The 19,710-nt window shown below is 45.9% G+C and overlaps 1 protein-coding gene across 2 annotated transcripts; it reads left to right on the forward strand.

Moving 5' to 3' along the window:
• The first annotated feature begins 15,928 nt into the window (after positions 1–15,928).
• LOC112879636 lies at positions 15,929–18,897 on the forward strand. 2 transcript variants are annotated; one of them, XM_025943979.1, is made up of 2 exons: positions 15,929–16,133; positions 17,971–18,897. In XM_025943979.1, the coding sequence occupies exon 2, from the start codon at positions 17,993–17,995 to the stop codon at positions 18,482–18,484; it is 492 nt and encodes a 163-aa protein (XP_025799764.1). In that variant the 5' UTR covers positions 15,929–16,133; positions 17,971–17,992; the 3' UTR covers positions 18,485–18,897. The 2 variants fall into 2 exon arrangements, with proteins under 2 accessions (XP_025799764.1, XP_025799763.1); XM_025943978.1 differs by having other exon boundaries at positions 15,932–16,133; positions 17,990–18,867.
• Positions 18,898–19,710: the final 813 nt, after the last annotated feature.

Raw genomic sequence — 19,710 nt, forward strand, 5'->3', positions numbered from 1 at the left:
TCGATGGAACTTGTTGTTGCTCATGCATGAGGCCCAAGTTGCTGCACTTACCTTGTTCTCATGTAATGGCTGCTTGTGCGGATATTGGACATCCTGTCGATATATATGTTTCACATTACTTCAGAAAGGAGACAATTGCTAGCACCTGGCAGTATGAGATCTATGGGTTCCGTTTGGTTGGATCGTTCACTGAGACAGCGAATCCTGTTATCTATATTCCAGACCCAAGATCATCACGGGTTAAGAGAGGACGCCGTCAGTCACGGCGTATTCGTAATGATATGGATGAGTCAGAGCTCCGTCCGAGGATACAATGCTGCAGTGCATGTAATCAGATTGGACACACGTATAAACGTTGTCCAACCAATGATGCTGGCCCCAGTTGTGCTGAAGCTGGCCCTACAGGTGATGCTACAGATGGAAGACCTCCGGTTGCATCAAGAAGTGGGAGACGTCGCCGATCGAGTGCTAGTACGTCATCAGGCATCATTTAGTTGTAATTTTATTTAAACGTTGTTTGCTCATATGTAATATTTGCTGCGTTGAGATTCTATCAGACCTAGATACGTATTTGTAATATTTGCCGCATTGACTGAAGACACAATATTTGGATTCATGTATTTGTAATATTTGTAATGTTTATTATCATATTATTTTATTTTAAATGGCTTCATGTATTGTACTATCGTAATTTTTAGATTCTACGTTGCAAACGTTATCGTTTAACTATCTTCGTACGAGTTTTAGATACCGTAATCTTCCTTGGAAAATTGAATTAAAATTTTATGTGCATACATAAGAGTATGGCGAATGAATCTTATATTTGAAAAAATTCTGAATTTCAAATAGTTTCTGAAACAAATAATCTAAGAAAAAATATAACAAAAATGGACCAGGAGCATAAGATTATAGGTTTTAGAACTTTATAGGTTTTAGAACTTTGACTATATATTAGATATTAAATAATATCACATTAGAGAATAACAATAGATTTTAATTATAAAAGGGTGTAAGCATCTAGGCCCTTAAGGTATGTTTCGGTGATTAATGACAACCATTATTGTGACTAATGAGTTTGTGCAGCTCTATAGATCATTATTGCTCATTTGGTTATATGTCAAAAGAGGCCCCTAATTTTCATTATTCAAAAAGGCGATCTCGGCATTCAACTCTATAATGTGTCAAGACTAAGGATCTTTCTAGTCCTAAGTGTCATAAGGTTGAGAAGGACACTTAGGTTAGTATAGGTTTTATAGTTTTGTAGTGATCGTACTATTAAGAGGGGTTTAGGCTTAGTAACTTGAGCATGGACATGGTCATTTGAAAATGGATGCACACAATGGTCACTCAGGTTTCTAGAAGCTCAAATAAGTGGATCTCAACTTATATCTCAAGAATATTTGGATTTCATTCAAGACTCAAGTCAGAAAAGGCAAAATCAGAAAAATCCTTATCACCGGATTAACCGACGCCTCAGGTTTTCTATACGTCGGTTAAACAAGGTCAGCAGAGTTTGACAAGTCAATTCACCGGTTCAACCGATGATATTTGAAAAGGGACGTCGGTGCAGTTGTCCAGAGACTCGGTTTTCAGTTGATCAGTGGACAACTACACTCACCGGTTAAACCGACGCTATTTGAAATTGGACGTCGGTGCAGTTGTCCAGTGACTTGGTATTTCTGTTGATCAATGGATGATTACACTCACCGGTTAAACCGATGCGACGACGGTTAATCTGCCCAAGCTGTAACGGCTAGTTTTCAGAGGAGGCAGTTTACATTCACCGGTTAAACCGACGATGACTATTGGAGGGACGTCGGATTAACCGGCGCTACGCAGTTTTCTGGCAGCTTTTTCTCCAACGGCTCTATTCGTGTGAGCTGCCCATATATACCCCTCCAATGGGTCATTCTACTACTCTTGACACCAGGCAACATCCAAACACACATACTATAGTCAAGAGCCACTTTGAGCTTCAACATTTCATACACTTGTTGATTCAATCATTCAAGAAGCAAGATTAAGGACTTGAGTAGAGAGAAGCTTGTGTGCATCCATTCTTGGTGATTGGTTCTTGCTCAAGTGAAGGCCTTAGCTTGTTACTCTTGGTGATTGGCATCACCTAGGCGATCTTGGTGATCGAGATGATTCTCGCGGAGCTTGCCAAGGATTGTGGAAGCCCGGAGAAGAGATTTGTACGTGGCTTGATCTCCACCACACCGGGATGGTGAACGGAGACTCTTAGTGAGCGCCCTCGTCTTGGTGACTTGGGAGGTGACAATACTCTTTGTGAGTGTCACAACGTGGATTAGGGGTGTGTGCCAACACATCGATACCACGGGAAAAAAATCCGGTTGTCCCTTGTCCACTTTACTTTTTCAAGTATTATCTTTCATGCAATTCATTCATGTGCTTGATTTAGGGATCACTAGTTAGCTCTACCTTGCTAGGCTTTATCTCTTTTCTTCTTGTCTAGCGTGTGTAGGTTGTTTAGTTATCCGGTTGGTGAATTGGTGCCTTTCTAGTTTTGCATAGGTTAAGGTTGTTTTATCTTGTTTTAGAAATTGAAAAAGGCCCAATTCACCCCCCCTCTTGGTCCATCGATCCTTTCAATTGGTATCAGAGCCTCGTTGCTCATTTGGATCATTAGGCTTCACCGCCTAGAGCTATGGCCAAGATGGGTGGCTCGCCGCCTCACTTCGAGGGCAAGAACTTTGCCTATTGGAAAGTTCGCATGGCCGCATACCTTGATGCGATTGCCCCCGAAGTATGGTTGGCAACTAAAGTCGGGTTCACCGGAGATCCCACCCCCGACCAATTAAAATGGAATGCTAGAGCTAGAAATGCAATTTTCGAAGCTATTAGTGAGGAGGTCTTTGCTAGAGTTAATGGCATGGACCTAGCAAGTGATATTTGGAAGGAACTCATTGAAATACATGAAGGTTCCACCAAAGTTCGTGAACAAAAATATCACTTGTTTAGAGCTAAGTATGATTCCTTCAAAATGCTAGCTCATGAAAATTGCAATGATATGTATTCTCGCTTGAATGTCATTGTCAAGGACATTAATGCACTTGAAATATCCAAAATTGACAGTGCATCCATCAACCGCAAGATCCTCATGCTACTCCCGAAGCCCAAGTATAACATTATCAATGCTATGCTTCAAAAGGAGGATCTCGCCGCAATGGAAGTTGGAGAACTTGTGGGCGAAATTCGCGCTCATGAAATGAGCATCCTTGGTATGACCGAAGAGCCAACATCAAGCAAGTCAATTGCTTTAAAGACCAAGACAAACAAATCCCGCAAGCTCAAGATGGTCAAACAAGACTCAAGCTCAAGCAATGAAGAAGATGATCATCATGAGAGCTCATCCGATATTGAAGATGATGGAGAACTTGCTCTCATGATGAGAAAGTTCACACGCTTGAATGAGAAGATCAATAAGAAGGGTTTCAACTTTGACTCCAAGAAGGGAATGTTCCGGCCAATGGATGTCAAGAACAAGATTTGCTACAATTGTGGCGAAAAAGGACACATCCGTCCAAATTGCCCCAAGCCGGACAAAAGAAGCAAGGACAACAAGAGTAAGCATCGCCATGATTCAAGCGATGATGAAGAAGAGGAGAGAAAGAACAAAAACAAGAGATTTGGGAAGAAGAAGACCCATGACAAGAAGACCAAGCTCTTCCCAAAGAAGAAAGGGCACACCAAGAAAAGTTTCTTGGTGGAGAAACAAGAGTGGGTGACCGATGTCTCATCAAGCGAAGACTCAAGTGATGAAGAAGACATTGTCACTATCGCCCTCACCAATGAAGAACCTTCTCTACCTCCGCCTCCTATGTGCCTCATGGCAAAAGGTAACACCAAGGTATGTGAGGTAGATAGTGAAGATGATAGTGATGAAGAGCTTGATCCTAATGAATTTACTAACCTCATCAATGAGTATACATCCGTCATCAAGAGGGAAAAGGGTAAAGTCAAAACTCTTGAGAGCACTCATGCCAAGTTAGAGCTTGCCCACTCCGACTTACTTAGTAAGTATAATGACTTGCTCAAAAGGCACAATGAGTCACTTGTACTTGCTAAGCAAGTTGAAGAGAGCCACAAAAAGCTCAACACAAGAGCATAGGGAGTTGGCTCACAAGTATCAAGAACTTGAATTTGCTTATGAAGTAATTGACCCAAGTCTTGAGAAAGTTGTTAATGAAAAGGTCAATGCTTCTACTTCATGTGATGACCTACTTATTGATGCATATGCCACTAATGTTGTGCCCAAGCTTGCCTCTTCTAGGGAAAAGGAATTGATGGATCAAGTGGCAAGCCTCAAGAGTAGTGTGGAGAAACTCTCAAGGGGAGAATACATCCACAAGGAGATTCTCTTTAACAATGCCCGTGACTATGGTAAGAGGGGTCTTGGTTCATTTCCGGAGCCAAACATGGCTACAACTCCTTCTCCGGAGATCAAGACAAGCTTCATCAAGGAAGTTGGCTCATATTGCCAACATTGCCAAGTCACCGGGCACCACACTAGGGAGTGCACTTTACCATCACGTCCTCTTCCTAAATTACCCAAGAATTACTCATCAATGTTTCAAAATAATCATTTTCTCTTGAGTAAAGTGAAGGGCAAGGTGAAGGCCAAGTTCATTGGCAAAATTGCTAAGGAGTCGAAGAAGAAGCTCCCCAAGCAACTTTGGGTCCCAAAAGCTCTTGTCACACATGTGCAAGGCCCAAAGCTTGTTTGGGTTCCGAAAACTCAAAAATAAATTCTCATGTGTGTAGGTGAACTACAAAGCCGGTGGAAAACATTGGGTACTTGATAGCGGTTGCTCTCAACATATGACCGGCAATGATAGCATGTTCACCTCACTTGAAGACCCCGGCGATCATGAACATGTCACCTATGGTGATAACTCAAAGGGGAAAGTCTTAGGTTTGGGTAGAATTGCAATTTCAAAAGATTTATCCATTTCAAATGTTTTGTTTGTAGAAGCACTTAGTTTTAACCTCATTTCTATTGCACAATTGTGTGATCTTGGACTAACGTGTGCCTTTGACAAGAATGGTGTTGTAGTGACTCATGAAAAAGACAAGTCATTGGTATTCACGGGGTTTAGGCATGGCAATATCTATTTGGTGGATTTCTCTTCAAAGCAAACAAGCACCATGACTTGCCTCTTCACCAAGTCGTCTCTTGGGTGGCTTTGGCATAGAAGAATTGCTCATATTGGCATGAGCAACCTCAAGAAAGCCCACAAGAGAGGGATGATCACCGGCATAAAGGACGTCACTTTTGACAAGAACAAGCTATGCAAAGCATGTCAAGCCGGGAAGCAAGTTGCAACTCATCATCCTATCAAGACGATGTTGTCTACCTCCAAGCCGCTCGAGCTACTACACATGGATCTTTTTGGTCCAACTTCATACAAGAGCATTGGTGGTAACCTCTATTGCCTAGTAATCGTTGATGATTTTTCACGTTACACTTGGGTCATGTTTCTAGGCGATAAGGGTGAAACTCCGGAAATCTTCAAGTCATTTGCAAGAAAAGCTCAAAGGGAATACAATTCCCCAATCGTGAAGATCCGGAGTGACAACGGCACCGAGTTCAAAAATATGAAGATTGAAGAATGGTGCGATGAAGAAGGAGTCAAACATGAGTTTTCCGCCACCTACACGCCCCAACAAAATGGAGTGGTGGAAAGAAAGAACAAGACTCTCATCACTCTTGCAAGAGCAATGTTGGATGATTATGGCACGTCCGAGAAGTTTTGGGCGGAAGCAATCAACACGGCGTGTCATGCATCCAACCGAGTGTATCCTCACCGACTCCTCAAGAAAACTCCATATGAGCTCATCACCGGAAGGAAACCAAATATATCATACTTTCGAGTCTTTGGTTGCAAATGCTTCATCTATAAGAAGAAAAGGCTCGGTAAGTTTGAGAGTAGATGTGATGAAGGTTTCTTTCTTGGTTATGCATCAAACTCCAAAGCATATAGAGTATTCAATCAAACCTCCGGGTTAGTTGAAGAAACATGTGATGTGGAGTTTGATGAATCTAATGGCTCCCAAGAGGAGGTTGTTGGCTATGAAAATGTAGGAGATGAAGAGATTGAAGAAGCCTTGAAGAAGATGTCCATTGGAGATATCAAGCCGGAAGAGGTGCATGAAGGCAATGATCAAGGGGGAGGACCTTCCTCATCTACACCAAGCACCTCCACGGCACCCCTAGTGGATGAAGATCAAGATAAAGTTGATCCACTACCTCAAGAAAATGTGTCAACGCCAACACCCCAAGTCCAAGAACAAGAAGAGCAAAATGTTCCACCACAAGCGCAAGTCACTCATGATCCACCCCAACAAGCATCCACGCAAATACCACTAGTGAAGCACGGTCGCATCTCCAAGGATCATCCAATTGGTCAAATCATTGGTAGTCCTTCCAAAGGAGTAAGAACTCGCTCTAAGTATGCTTCATTTTGCGAACATCACTCGTTTGTTTCTTGTATTGAACCCACTAGCATAGAGGAAGCACTTGAGAACTCAGATTGGGTGATGGCCATGCAAGAAGAGTTGAACAACTTCACCCGCAATGAAGTATGGGTCCTCGAAGCTCCTCCGAAAGACAAGAACATCATCGGCACAAAGTGGGTCTTTCGAAACAAGCAAGATGAACATGGGGTGGTGGTACGCAACAAAGCAAGACTTGTGGCAAAAGGGTTTTCTCAAGTCGAAGGTTTGGATTTTGGTGAAACTTTTGCTCCGGTCGCAAGACTTGAAGCTATCCGCATTCTTCTTGCTTACTCTTCACATCATAATATCAAGTTATATCAAATGGATGTGAAAAGTGCTTTCTTAAATGGCTTTATTAACGAGCTTGTTTATGTTGAGCAACCTCCCGGGTTTGTAGATCCGAGGAATCCTAACCATGTTTATAGGTTGCACAAGGCACTCTATGGACTCAAACAAGCTCCAAGGGCTTGGTATGAGAGACTTCGTGACTTCCTAATCATGCAAGGTTTCAAGATCGGGAGGGTGGACACCACCTTGTTCACAAAAGACGTCAACGGGGATCTTTTCATTTGTCAAATTTATGTTGACGATATTATCTTTGGCTCAACTAATGATTTACTAAGCCATGAGTTTGCTACCATGATGTCTAGGGAATTCGAGATGTCCATGATTGGCGAATTGACCTTCTTCCTTGGTTTTCAAGTCAAACAAATGAAGGAAGGGACATTCATTTATCAAGAAAAATATACTAAAGATATCTTGAAGAAGTTCAAGATGGATGAATGTAAGCCAATCAAGACACCCATGGCAACCAATGGGCATCTCGACTTGGATGTGGACGGTAAACCGGTTGACCAATCCCTCTATCGCTCCATGATAGGGTCTTTGCTTTACCTTACCGCATCTAGGCTCGATATAATGTTTAGTGTGTGCTTGTGTGCTCGTTTTCAAGCTAACCCTAAGGAATCACATCTTTCGGCTGTGAATAGGATCCTTCGGTATCTCAAGCACACTCCTAGCATAGGCTTGTGGTACCCCAAAGGCGCTAGCTTAGATCTCTTGGGATACTCGGATTCGGATTTTGCCGGAAGCCGTGTCGATCGCAAGAGTACCTCCGGGGGTTGCCACTTGCTTGGGCGTTCTCTAGTTTCTTGGTCGAGTAAGAAGCAAAATTCCGTGGCTTTGTCCACCGCGGAAGCGGAATATATAGCTGCCGGTGCATGTTGTGCCCAAATTCTATATATGAAGCAAACCCTTTTGGACTTTGGTGTGAAACTAGGAAGAATACCACTCCTTTGTGACAATGAAAGTGCCGTAAAAATTGCCAAGAATCCGGTTCAACACTCTCGCACAAAGCACATTGATATTCGCCATCACTTCTTGCGTGATCACGAAGCCAAGGGGGACATTTCCCTTCAAGGTGTGAGATCCGAGGAGCAATTGGCGGATATTTTCACAAAACCTTTAGACGAGAGTACCTTTGTTAGGCTAAGAAATGAGCTAAATGTGTTAGATGCGGCAAACGTCATGTAAGTTGCCATGTCACATAGAAAAATGCATACATATAAGGACACTTGTCTAACCATGGCAAGATAGTGATGAGCAAGGGTTTAGCTAGAGGTGGTGGTCCACTTGTTTTCCTCTAGGCTTGTAGAAAGGCTCATCATGATGAAGCTTTCCGTGGGATCAAACTTGACAAGTAGATCTTAAATTCTCGCTATGCATTTCTTGTCATATAGTTGTGCATCTCATGTTTACCTTTCTTTCGCATGTGTTTGTAATTTGCATTATCATTGCATGCGTAAAAGTCACAAAGGAGATCACTTGATGAAGATGAGACTTGTGTTACATGCAAGATCTTAATTCATGAGAAGTGAAGAGAGTAAAGTGTTAGGTGCGTTATTGCCTAGTGAGCAATGTCATTGTGAGTTTGAAGCTTTTCTCCTTCAATATTCCTATGACATGGCTCATACATTTTAATTTGGCGCTTTGTCTCTCTTGCGACTTATCCTTGATTTTGAAAAGAAAAACTATTTAAGTTATTAAGCTATCCTATTTTGAGGGGTAAAGTCGCCTATGCAAGTCCATTAACTTGAGTTTAATTGAATCTTATAAGTTCATTGGACTTAGCATAGAAAAGTGAGCTGAGAGAGGGTTTTTGGGTTCACCGGTTAAACCGACGTTCAATGGATCTATACCCATCGGTTTAACCGGCGTTACTAAGTGTCAGCCACAGCTCAGTCATTTCAGGCGTTCAACCGGCGTATACAAAGTTTGCAGCATCGGATCAACCGATGAACAGAACACAATTCTGACCTGAAAATCAGCTATTATTTGCATCGTTCAACCGACGAGTTCACTTTTCAGATCATCGGTTCAACCGGCGTACAGGTACAGATTTGGCAGAGTTTCTGGTAAACTACACCGACGCAATCAACCGGTGTTCAAAACCTAAGCGTCGGATCAACCGGCGATAAGAAAAACTGCGGGGTCCACATGTCATATTCCTCTCTTGACCGGTTACGACCTCACACTCCCGCTCGTGTTTTGCTCGTTCCCTCGCCTTCGCCCTCGCTCCCGACACCGCCGCCGCCGTCCGCCGCCATCTACTGCCGTCGCCATCCGCCGCCGCTCGCCGTCCGTACGCCACCGTCAGCTCATCACCATCCGCCGCATTCCCGCGCCCGCGCCCGCGCCCGTACGCGTCCACGCACCGTCACCAGCGCCCGCGCCGCCGCCACCGTCCTTCACCTCACTGCCGCCTGCGCCCGTGCCGTTGCCACCGCCAAATCACCGCCTTGCAGCTCCACCGCGCGCCACCTGCACCACATTGCATCACCTCCACCGCAGCGCCGCCCGTTCGTCACTGTGCCACCCGCGCATCACCGCGTCGCCCGCTTGCCACCGCATCGTCGCGTCCGTGTTACTCACTGTGTCGAGATGGGACGTGACAAAAGGAAGGGTAAGGAGATCGTGGTTGAGGAGCCCGCTCGCAAGCGGACTCGCGCAGCGAGAGAGGCCGAGAGGGCCGAGATGGTGGCTAAGGCCGCCGAGGAGCAGGCGTCTGGCCGTGCTCGTCCGTTCGCGATCAGGGATCCGGCAGCCAGGCGCAGAGGCAGAGGCAGAGGGATGGGCCGAGCCAGAGGTGCCAGGGCCACCAGAGCCACAGCCGCAGCAGCAGCAGAGTCAGAGCAGTTAGTCTCAGCGGCAGAGTCCGATTCAGTTTCAGAGTCAGAGCAGTCAGAGCAGTCTCAGGGGCAGGGTACACAGCAGTCACCAGCTCTACGACGTTCTGGCCGCACCCGGCAGACGTCCCCCGCAGAGGAGACTTCACCTGCGACCGAGCGTCGCACCGGACCTAGGACGCGAGGAGGCCACCAGCCACAGGAGCCTCGCAGGTCCGCAGCAGCAGCAGCAGCGGCTCAACGAGCCGAGGCCCTAGCGGCCGAGCGCGCAGTGTTCCGCATGGACACTGTCGTGCGTCTGGAGCCAGGTGTGCTGCTCCAGAACTTGACCAAGGCCAATGCGGCAAAGGTCAAGAGGCTCAGGTGGAGTGTACAGGAGGAGGAGTGGTTCCCGGTGACACGAGACAGCAGGGTCGATCGTAGATTCTGGACGCTCCTTCAGGCCAGTTTCTACGAGACCTATCAGAGGCGGGGCCACAGGATTTTCCCTCACCGAGTACTGGACTGGGTTTCACTGAGGACAGCTGCAGGGGGAGCCGATGTCCGGGAGCACTTCGATCACTTCAGGGGTCTGCCCAGGTTGCTCTCGATTGAGAGGAACAGATATATTGAGGACTGGGTCAGAGTTTTCTATGCCACAGCTTGGATAGCCCCAGAGCGCAGAGCTGTTCACTTCATGTTCGGAGGGCAGGTGTTTGGTTTGTCCAGAGCGACACTCGCAGGGATTCTAGGAGTTGACTTGGTTGACATCTCTTTGCACGAGATGGTATATGGTGATGCAGATCCACCGCGCAGAGCCATGATTGGCGGAATAGCACCTTCTCACGAGGCTATCTCACAGTGCTTCCGCCAGCCCTTCCCGGCTTCCTACGCCAGAGTTCCGAGCTTGCTGACCCCAGAGGCCTACGCTGTCCACATGGCACTCCGGAGGACGTTGCTCCCGAGGAGTGGCTACCCTGAGGGGTTCACAGGTCTGCAGCAGCTGCTACTTCTTCACATTCTCACTCACGAGCCCTTTGATATTGTCGACTTCATCTTAGCTGAGATCGAGGATGTTATCACTGACGGGATGGGCGTAGTACGACAGTTTCCTTATGCTCACTGGATCAGTTTCATTTGCTCCATGATAGTGCCAGCTGAGTCACCCGTCAGTGCAGTGTACCGGCAAGACGAGGTCCCCTGGTTTCCTGTCTACAGACCGACAGCACCTTCGGACCGGAGGAGAGGCAGGCAGGCTGATAGAGCTGCCATGGCACGATTGTCACCGGAGGTACAGGCCCGAGTGGCCCAGGAGGATGAGGCACTGCTCGCCGCTGAGGCACAGCTTCCCGGAGGAGATGATGAGATACATTGGTCAGACCTTGAGTCAGACTCCTCCGAGGATGAGGAGTACTTCCCTGCACCTGCTCCAGCGAGTCATGATCACGAGGCAGGAGGCTCCGGAGAGCCAGTTCCAGTGTCAGCTGCTGCTACTACAGTTTCAGAGTCTCAGGTGTCTCAGCCGTCTGAGCTCACCGCACTTCTACAGCAGCTGGTCACTCAGCAGAGAGAGGATCGCCGTGCTCAGGAGGAGGCCAGGAGAGCTCATGAGGCCCAGCTTGCACAGATTCAGAGGGAGGCCGCCCGAGAGCGAGCTGCTACAGAGGAGCGTTTCGTCGGCCTTATTGACAGAGTCTCTCAGAGGACGGACGCTCAGTTTCAGCAGATGCAGCAGGGCATGATGGCGATGTTCGGGATGATTTCACAGCTATATTCTCACACCGGACTCGCCCCTCAGCAGCCAGGACAGTCAGGCCTTCAGGGCACTGGAGCACCTCCACTTGCAGTCACACCAGCTCCGGTCACTACTGCTCCAGCTTCTTCTGCGACCCCAGAGATCATGTTCTCACTGTCAGCATTACTTGGGTCTGCGAGTCGTCCTCTCTTCTCTCCACTGCCTGCGACCTCACTCTTCCAGGAGTCACCTTCAGCAGTGCAGTCCGTTGGCCTCCCCGTCGTACCACAGCCATTACCTTCAGGGGGAGGCGGAGAGGTGTCCTTACTTCAGCAGTCGTCACAGCCGGCAGCATCAGCACTCACTACTTCAGATGTTGACACATCTTCTGCTGAGCCGGTTACTACTTCCACGGACCCTCTCCCAGGCAGTGCTAGCACCAGGGCCTCGACGACAGCCTCGACGACAGCTACACCTCCGGTCAGCTCAGCACCAGCAGGCCCTTCAGATCAGCAGCTACCGTCTGTCACCGAGGATCCACCGTCTGACGACGACGATGATGATGACCCGGATCGCTTCCTCGCCGTCCCGCGGCACCCGGATCAGTAGCTAGCCTTTTTGTGCTTTGATGCCAAAGGGGGAGAGGGAGTCAGGGGGAGGGTAGCACTAGAGAGAGCTCGATCAGGACTTTGTTGTCTCTTATTGTATTATACATTGTCCTATATTTGGTTTGAGTTCATGGATATGTACATTTGTCATTTGAGCATGCTGAGCTTTTGAGACATATCTATGGATTTCGTTTGAGCCTTTGAGCTCTTTGGTTCCTTTCTTTCGAGTTTGCCTGTGTTTATTCTTGCCATATCTTTCTCGCTCTCTCGTTATTTATGTCTGTGTTGTCATCAATCACCAAAAAGGGGGAGATTGTAAGCATCTAGGCCCTTAAGGTATGTTTCGGTGATTAATGACAACCATTATTGTGACTAATGAGTTCGTGCAGCTCTATAGATCATTATTGCTCATTTGGTTATATGTCAAAAGAGGCCCCTAATTTTCATTATTCAAAAAGGCGATCTCGGCATTCAACTCTATAATGTGTCAAGACTAAGGATCTTTCTAGTCCTAAGTGTCATAAGGTTGAGAAGGACACTTAGGTTAGTATAGGTTTTATAGTTTTGTAGTGATCGCACTATTAAGAGGGGTTTAGGCTTAGTAACTTGAGCATGGACATGGTCATTTGAAAATGGATGCACACAATGGTCACTCAGGTTTCTAGAAGCTCAAATAAGTGGATCTCAACTTATATCTCAAGAATATTTGGATTTCATTCAAGACTCAAGTCAGAAAAGGCAAAATCAGAAAAATCCTTATCACCGGATTAACCGACGCCTCAGGTTTTCTATACGTCGGTTAAACAAGGTCAGCAGAGTTTGACAAGTCAATTCACCGGTTCAACCGATGATATTTGAAAAGGGACGTCGGTGCAGTTGTCCAGAGACTCGGTTTTCAGTTGATCAGTGGACAACTACACTCACCGGTTAAACCGACGCTATTTGAAATTGGACGTCGGTGCAGTTGTCCAGTGACTTGGTATTTCTGTTGATCAATGGATGATTACACTCACCGGTTAAACCGATGCGACGACGGTTAATCTGCCCAAGCTGTAACGGCTAGTTTTCAGAGGAGGCAGTTTACATTCACCGATTAAACCGACGATGACTATTGGAGGGACGTCGGATTAACCGGCGCTACGCAGTTTTCTGGCAGCTTTTTCTCCAACGGCTCTATTCGTGTGAGCTGCCCATATATACCCCTCCAATGGGTCATTCTACTACTCTTGACACCAGGCAACATCCAAACACACATACTATAGTCAAGAGCCACTTTGAGCTTCAACATTTCATACACTTGTTGATTCAATCATTCAAGAAGCAAGATTAAGGACTTGAGTAGAGAGAAGCTTGTGTGCATCCATTCTTGGTGATTGGTTCTTGCTCAAGTGAAGGCCTTAGCTTGTTACTCTTGGTGATTGGCATCACCTAGGCGATCTTGGTGATCGAGGTGATTCTCGCGGAGCTTGCCAAGGATTGTGGAAGCCCGGAGAAGAGATTTGTACGTGGCTTGATCTCCACCACACCGGGATGGTGAACGGAGACTCTTAGTGAGCGCCCTCGTCTTGGTGACTTGGGAGGTGACAATACTCTTTGTGAGTGTCACAACGTGGATTAGAGGTGTGTGCCAACACATCGATACCACGGGAAAAAAATCCGGTTGTCCCTTGTCCACTTTACTTTTTCAAGCATTATCTTTCATGCAATTCATTCATGTGCTTGATTTAGGGATCACTAGTTAGCTCTACCTTGCTAGGCTTTATCTCTTTTCTTCTTGTCTAGCGTGTGTAGGTTGTTTAGTTATCCGGTTGGTGAATTGGTGCCTTTCTAGTTTTGCATAGGTTAAGGTTGTTTTATCTTGTTTTAGAAATTGAAAAAGGCCCAATTCACCCCCCCTCTTGGTCCATCGATCCTTTCAAAGGGTTATAATTAGGTTTAGTTAACATTTCAAATTTGAAAAATTCAAGACAAAAGAAGTTAAATTTACATCAAATTTGAGTTTAAAACTTTGCACAAAGGTACCTAGAGTTTATAGAATAGTCATACCAAACTTCATAAACAACAAACCATGAAATCCTAAAGTTAAGCATAAACTTTCCTTAATCTTAGTTTTAAAATAGGGGTAAAAGTATTTTGTTTCAAACTAAACTCCATTAACAAAAGTTATAGAGTTTGAAATCTAGTTTCTAACAAAACTAGTTTTGCTATTTTTGGATTTTTCTGTGAATTGTTACGAATTTTGGAAGCCAGAAAACACACACACATGAAATAACAATGCACCAGGAGGCATCCCGCCCAGTGGCCGGGCGGGAGGCATCCCGCCCGGTGGCCGGGCGGGAGGCCTGATTCAGGGACCTCTTCGCGAATAAAAAAAGTTTTCTTATTCGCGAAGAGGTCCCTGGAAATTTTTTTTGAGCATCCCGCCCTATGGTTGGGCGGGAGGCTCCTTTCCGCCCTCCCAGCGGGCGGGAGGCACCCATTTTCCTTAATTTATCCAACTGGCACCCCTTTTTCGAATTTTGTTTTTTTTTTATCCCCTTTTTAAAAAAAACTCGGCTTGGGTTGGGGCCCGGCCTGGTGCACGCACGCATCAAATTAAGCAGGCCTGATGAGGGCCTGCCGAATGGCGACACCGACGCCTCATCTATGGATCGATCGGCCTGAGACGTCGCTGTCAAGTTTCTTTTCGGACGTCGGCGGGCTCTGCATACAGTAACGCTGCCATCACCAGCTATCTACAGGTCGGTTCCCAAGAGTTGGGTGCTACGTGCACGTCCACTGGATCAAGGTACCACTACCATTATCGCGGTTGGTCACGACTCCTAGCGTACATGGCACCGATATTAATCGATCCCAGTTGGGCTTTGCTTGTTCCTCCGTTGGCATCGTGCGCGCAGCGTTTCCAGCGGTCTGCTGGGCGCTACATGGTTCCTGTTCCAGCGTTGTTCGTCAAACCTCGCCAATTCAATAGTGCTTGCGGTGCAAATTTCGCTGGTAGAAATAGAAGAACAGTTCGATGCAGAATCATGCCGGGAACAGGAATCACGGGCGTGTCGCGGCTTCAAAGGCAGAGCGCGCAGCTCCACGACTGTTTGTTTGACTGCCGCCTTTCCTCCCTCTCGAGAGTTGTAGCTTTTCAGTTTCTTTGCATTTGTTATTTCCTAGTACAGTAGTGCACTATCTATCTATCTATCTATCTACATGATCTTTGAACTTGCTTAACAAAAAAAAAGTATCTTTGAACTTGCTACACATTGGAAAGCATCTTCGTTTCAGTTTCGTCCGGTGTGTTTCTGAGAGAGAGATTCAAGGGGCCTGTCCCTCATTTTCAATTCCAATTCAACGATCTGTGAAGCTAGGTTCACTAAGCTTCCTGATTAAGAGGAAGGTGCTGCCAAACTGCAAGTAGCAGGCCATCAAAGTCTCTTCTTGGCCTTGGATACCATAATAAGTTTTATATTGAAAGGGACACCATATTTATAATAACTGGTACTATGCATGTGCCATGTTTGGTTGGTGCTGTAAATGATGGTCAATGGCTTAATGCACAAGTTTCTCTCTCTCTTTTTTTTCTTTTTTCATTTTCATCCCAAGCGTGTATGTATATATATGTAAAAACCACGAACATACATAAACTCAGTCTAATAAGAAATACTAGCTCAAAGCTCTGAATGGGTAAAACTAATACTCCCTGATTTTTCCTATGGAGTAAACAATGGAAAATGCATGTAAACCCCTGGCACAGTGCACTAATACTGTTTCCTTAAAAATAAACAATAAGCCGGCCTAATAAATAAATAAGTAAAAAGGGAAAAGGAAATTGTTCCCACACATTCACACGCGCGACATGACATAGCACTAGTAAAGACAAATGTGACAGAGGAGGCTCGCCCGACGAGGAAGAAGGCAGCGCGGTATAAAGTTGCGCTCCTCTCAAGGCACACACATCAGGCCATTTGAATGCGACACTCCTTCCCTTCCCTTCCTTCACCTTGCGCAGCTAGTCAGCCTTGTCCCTCATCAATCCTGCTCGGAAGGTAGCTGCCTCTCCGGTGCCCCGGCGTGCGGCGAGCCGGCGACCCAAGCTGCCCGAGAACCAGCAGACTGGTATGGCTCATGCTCCTCGTGTGATCTGTTGGCAGTTTCTAGCTGCCGTGCGTGATCTGCTGGGATAGTTTGTTGTTGGGAGCGATTCGCTGTGAAATTACTAGCGGAAGCTCCACCGGGGAGAGACAGGGGAGTCGGAGAGGTTCTTGCTTGGATGTATCGCGCTCTTGACTCTCCCCATTGCGTATTTGCTGAGCAAATCTAGATTGCTCTACCCCATTTCTCCCAAATCTCTGCTCCGTGTTCTTTCTCCTGTTTCGTTCGCTCCCGGTGTTGCCGATTGCTGATTCCTGTCGCTTCTGATTGCTTCCTGGGTGTAGAAATAGAGAGAATTAAGCAGTTGTTTCTTTGCTTCTTGCTGTGCCTGATGGAACTCAACCAATCTGGTTCAGAGCTCTGACCTTGTACTCTCCAACCTGCCTTCTGGGTCTTGACTTGCAATCTTGTGGTACCAAGCAGTACAAAATATGTCCCCAAAAGTCGAAATTTTGTCCTAATCCAGGAAAGGAACTACTTAAAACTCTTGTCGTCTGCGCTCATTTATTTCTGCTTCTTCTCAAGCAAATATCTGCCAAATTTATGTTTCAGTTCTTGTTTGTTTCATCCCCGCATATATACTTTTATAACGAGTTTGGTGAACAATCTCATATGATTTGGTTCCACATTTCTATTTACAAATTAAATTAGTAGCCTAAGGAATCTAGTGATGTCGCTAGGAAAAAAAAAGGGATCTAGTGATAAAAAAAACAAACAAGAATCCAAAGGCAGATAGGGGACATGAGATAGTAGGTTCTTTGCTTTTCCCTCCTGGCATCCCAGGAGAAGTGATGCTGGATGCTTGCCCCCAGCTGCTTCTCTCTCCCTTGCTGCTGGTGGTGGTAAATCATTTTGATTAGCACTACTTTTTTCTAGAAGATGTAAAGTAACATCAGGCCAAAGTGGCCTACACAATACATGCATGCCCTGAAAAATAGACGCAATGAGGAAATTAAGGCAGAAAGTGAGGGATAGAAAGGAGGGGAGGAAAAGGGGAGCAATGTAATGCTTGAGCAGGGCAGTGCATCTTTACACCTCAGTTTGTTGGTGGGATCTTCCACTGAATTCCTTTAGGAACCACACAGACGGCATGTCGTTTTCCGCGTCTCATTCTATTAACTCCTGTTATGTCAGGATCACCCCAACTTCAGATATTGTTGAGATTTCCCAATCGCAGTGATACATTAGTCAGTGCTACATTGATTACAGCATCAAGTTAACTGGTTGATGCATTTCCGGCAGTGCAATATGTTTTCACTGTGTACATAATGAACAGCATCATATAGTTTCAACCTAATGTTCTTTTCTATATAAAAAGAAGTAAAAGAAAATATGTGGTGCTTGAGCATACTGCATATTTGCGGATAAATTTAAGCTTCAAATATTCCTGTTGGCATTATGATAGCTTGTGTTTGTGTGGGTATCATATTTCTTGAAGTAGGAAAAAAATGCAGTTGGATAACAGGATTTGTTTGTGTGGGTTTGTCATAATTCTTGGATTAGGGACACAAGTGGGTTGATACCGTTATCGTGGTAGTTGAATCATTGCAATCTGGTCATGCTCTCAGTTTTTATCAAACAGCAATCATGGTGGCAATTTTTTCTGCTATTTTACCCTTCTCATCTTGCATGTTAAACACCATGATTTTATTCCATTCGTTACGCAACCTTTTCCCCCACTTTTAACCATTGCAGGTCACTGCTAGCTTTTCACCACTCAACAGCTCTTGCTTGAATGATCCAATTGTTGCTTCAAGCTTTGCTCAGTAGTTACTTGTATGAAAAGCTAACAAGTCACTAGTCTTCTGTCCGACAAACAGATCATGCCTTGCGCTACTGAGCTCGTCCGTGGCGAGGGCACCATCGGCGGTGCGATCAAGGTGGGCACAACAGGCACCATCGGCTCACTCATGACAAGAGAACTGGACGCCATCAAGGTCGAGCCACAAGCAACTGCCACCCCGCGTCTGAGGCGCCAAGGCTGCCCGGTCTCAGTGTCGTGCGGAGCCACTCCCCGGAAGGTCGTCCTGAGGAAGAGCTCGTCAGACATCACCAGCAGCAGCAATGGCAACAGAACTGACCGTGTGAGCGCCGAAGAGGCCTGCAAGTCGAGGAGGGTCTCGCGGAGAAACACATTCAACTCCCCAATGCTGCGCTCCGATTGTGCCCTCGTGGACCGGAGCCCAAACACTGGTAAGACAAAGAAGAAGGGGAGTGGGTACGGCGTCGAGGTGGTGGACGTCAAGTGTGGTAACCCTATGAGCAGCCGGCTCAGGAAGCTCGGCTTCTCCAAGCTGTCGGAGACGTTTGCCTAGCTTTGTTGGAGTTCGGCAAGGACCATCGCCAACACTGAATTGAAGGATGGCTGCTGCCCTTTCCCTGAGGGCATCTTAGGCTTTAGAGGGCATTGCCATGTGCCAGATTTAGTGCAGCAATCATCCACTTGACATCATCCATTTCATCCTTGTACGTTGCCAATGCAGTTTGCATCTAGTAGTCACTTTTTCCTTAGCTGTTTTTCCCCCTCTATGGCATGCTGTTTCATGAAAAGCAAATTCCATCAGACACAAGATCATGGTGGATGATGTAAGGATGCGTTCTGCACTTTTGCGTTGCTGAACTGGCTTCTTTAGTGCCACTGGGTCTTGTCCAAACGCTCCATGTCGTGAACAGGTTGACAAAATTCATGTGGCAGATAGTAGAGGGAGCATGTCATATCTTCAGAGTTCATGATCCTGTGAGAAAAGAAGAAGAAAAAAACGCACATCGGTTGGATGCTGTGGGTCATAAGCAAACAGGCGATTTCATTGCTCCATATTAGCCTTAGACAATACTCTGACGACTGACGGTAACTGAAATGTTGTTGGCCGACAAAATAAAAGAGATGCAGGTCACCAGGCAGGAAGTATGGTATTCTTGCTCATTCCCGGAAGTTCGTTCACCATCTTTGGAAACGCCATCACCAGGCCAATACTCTGCTAAAAGTGGGTAGCATGCATACTCTGTCCAGTTCTCCGTGCACATTTTTCGTGTCAGTCAGTGGTAGCAGTCAGCAGGAGATATTCCTTCGGTCCCGAAAAGAATCGAAAAGAATGCAACTCTCGTTCCGCGAGTAGTCAAATGATTTAAATTTAATCAAATTTATATAAAATAGTATTAATATTTATATCTTTAAATAAATTAAGTATAAAAATATATTACATGATCAATCTAATGATACTTATTTTATAATATATATATTAATATTATTCTATGTAAATTTAGTTAAATTTAAAATTATTTGACTTCAGGGGAGTTGTATTTTTTTTTTAAGAATGGAAGGAGTACGTGTGACGCTGCCATCCACCGGTACAGCTACTGCACAGAGAACGTGCTAAACATGGTCCACATGCCAAAGGCGGCGGCAGCACACAAGGGTCCTTTCCCAGGTTTCAGGCACAAGGCAAGCCTGCAAACCATGTCCCAATATGGCACTCAGAAAATCACAGTAACCTTTTGCATGCCTCCATTCTCCACATTCCCTGCCAAGTGCCAAGAACAC

This window comes from Panicum hallii, chromosome 2 (genome assembly GCF_002211085.1).
Source record: "Panicum hallii strain FIL2 chromosome 2, PHallii_v3.1, whole genome shotgun sequence".
In the NCBI taxonomy this organism is placed as follows: Eukaryota; Viridiplantae; Streptophyta; class Magnoliopsida; order Poales; family Poaceae; genus Panicum; species Panicum hallii.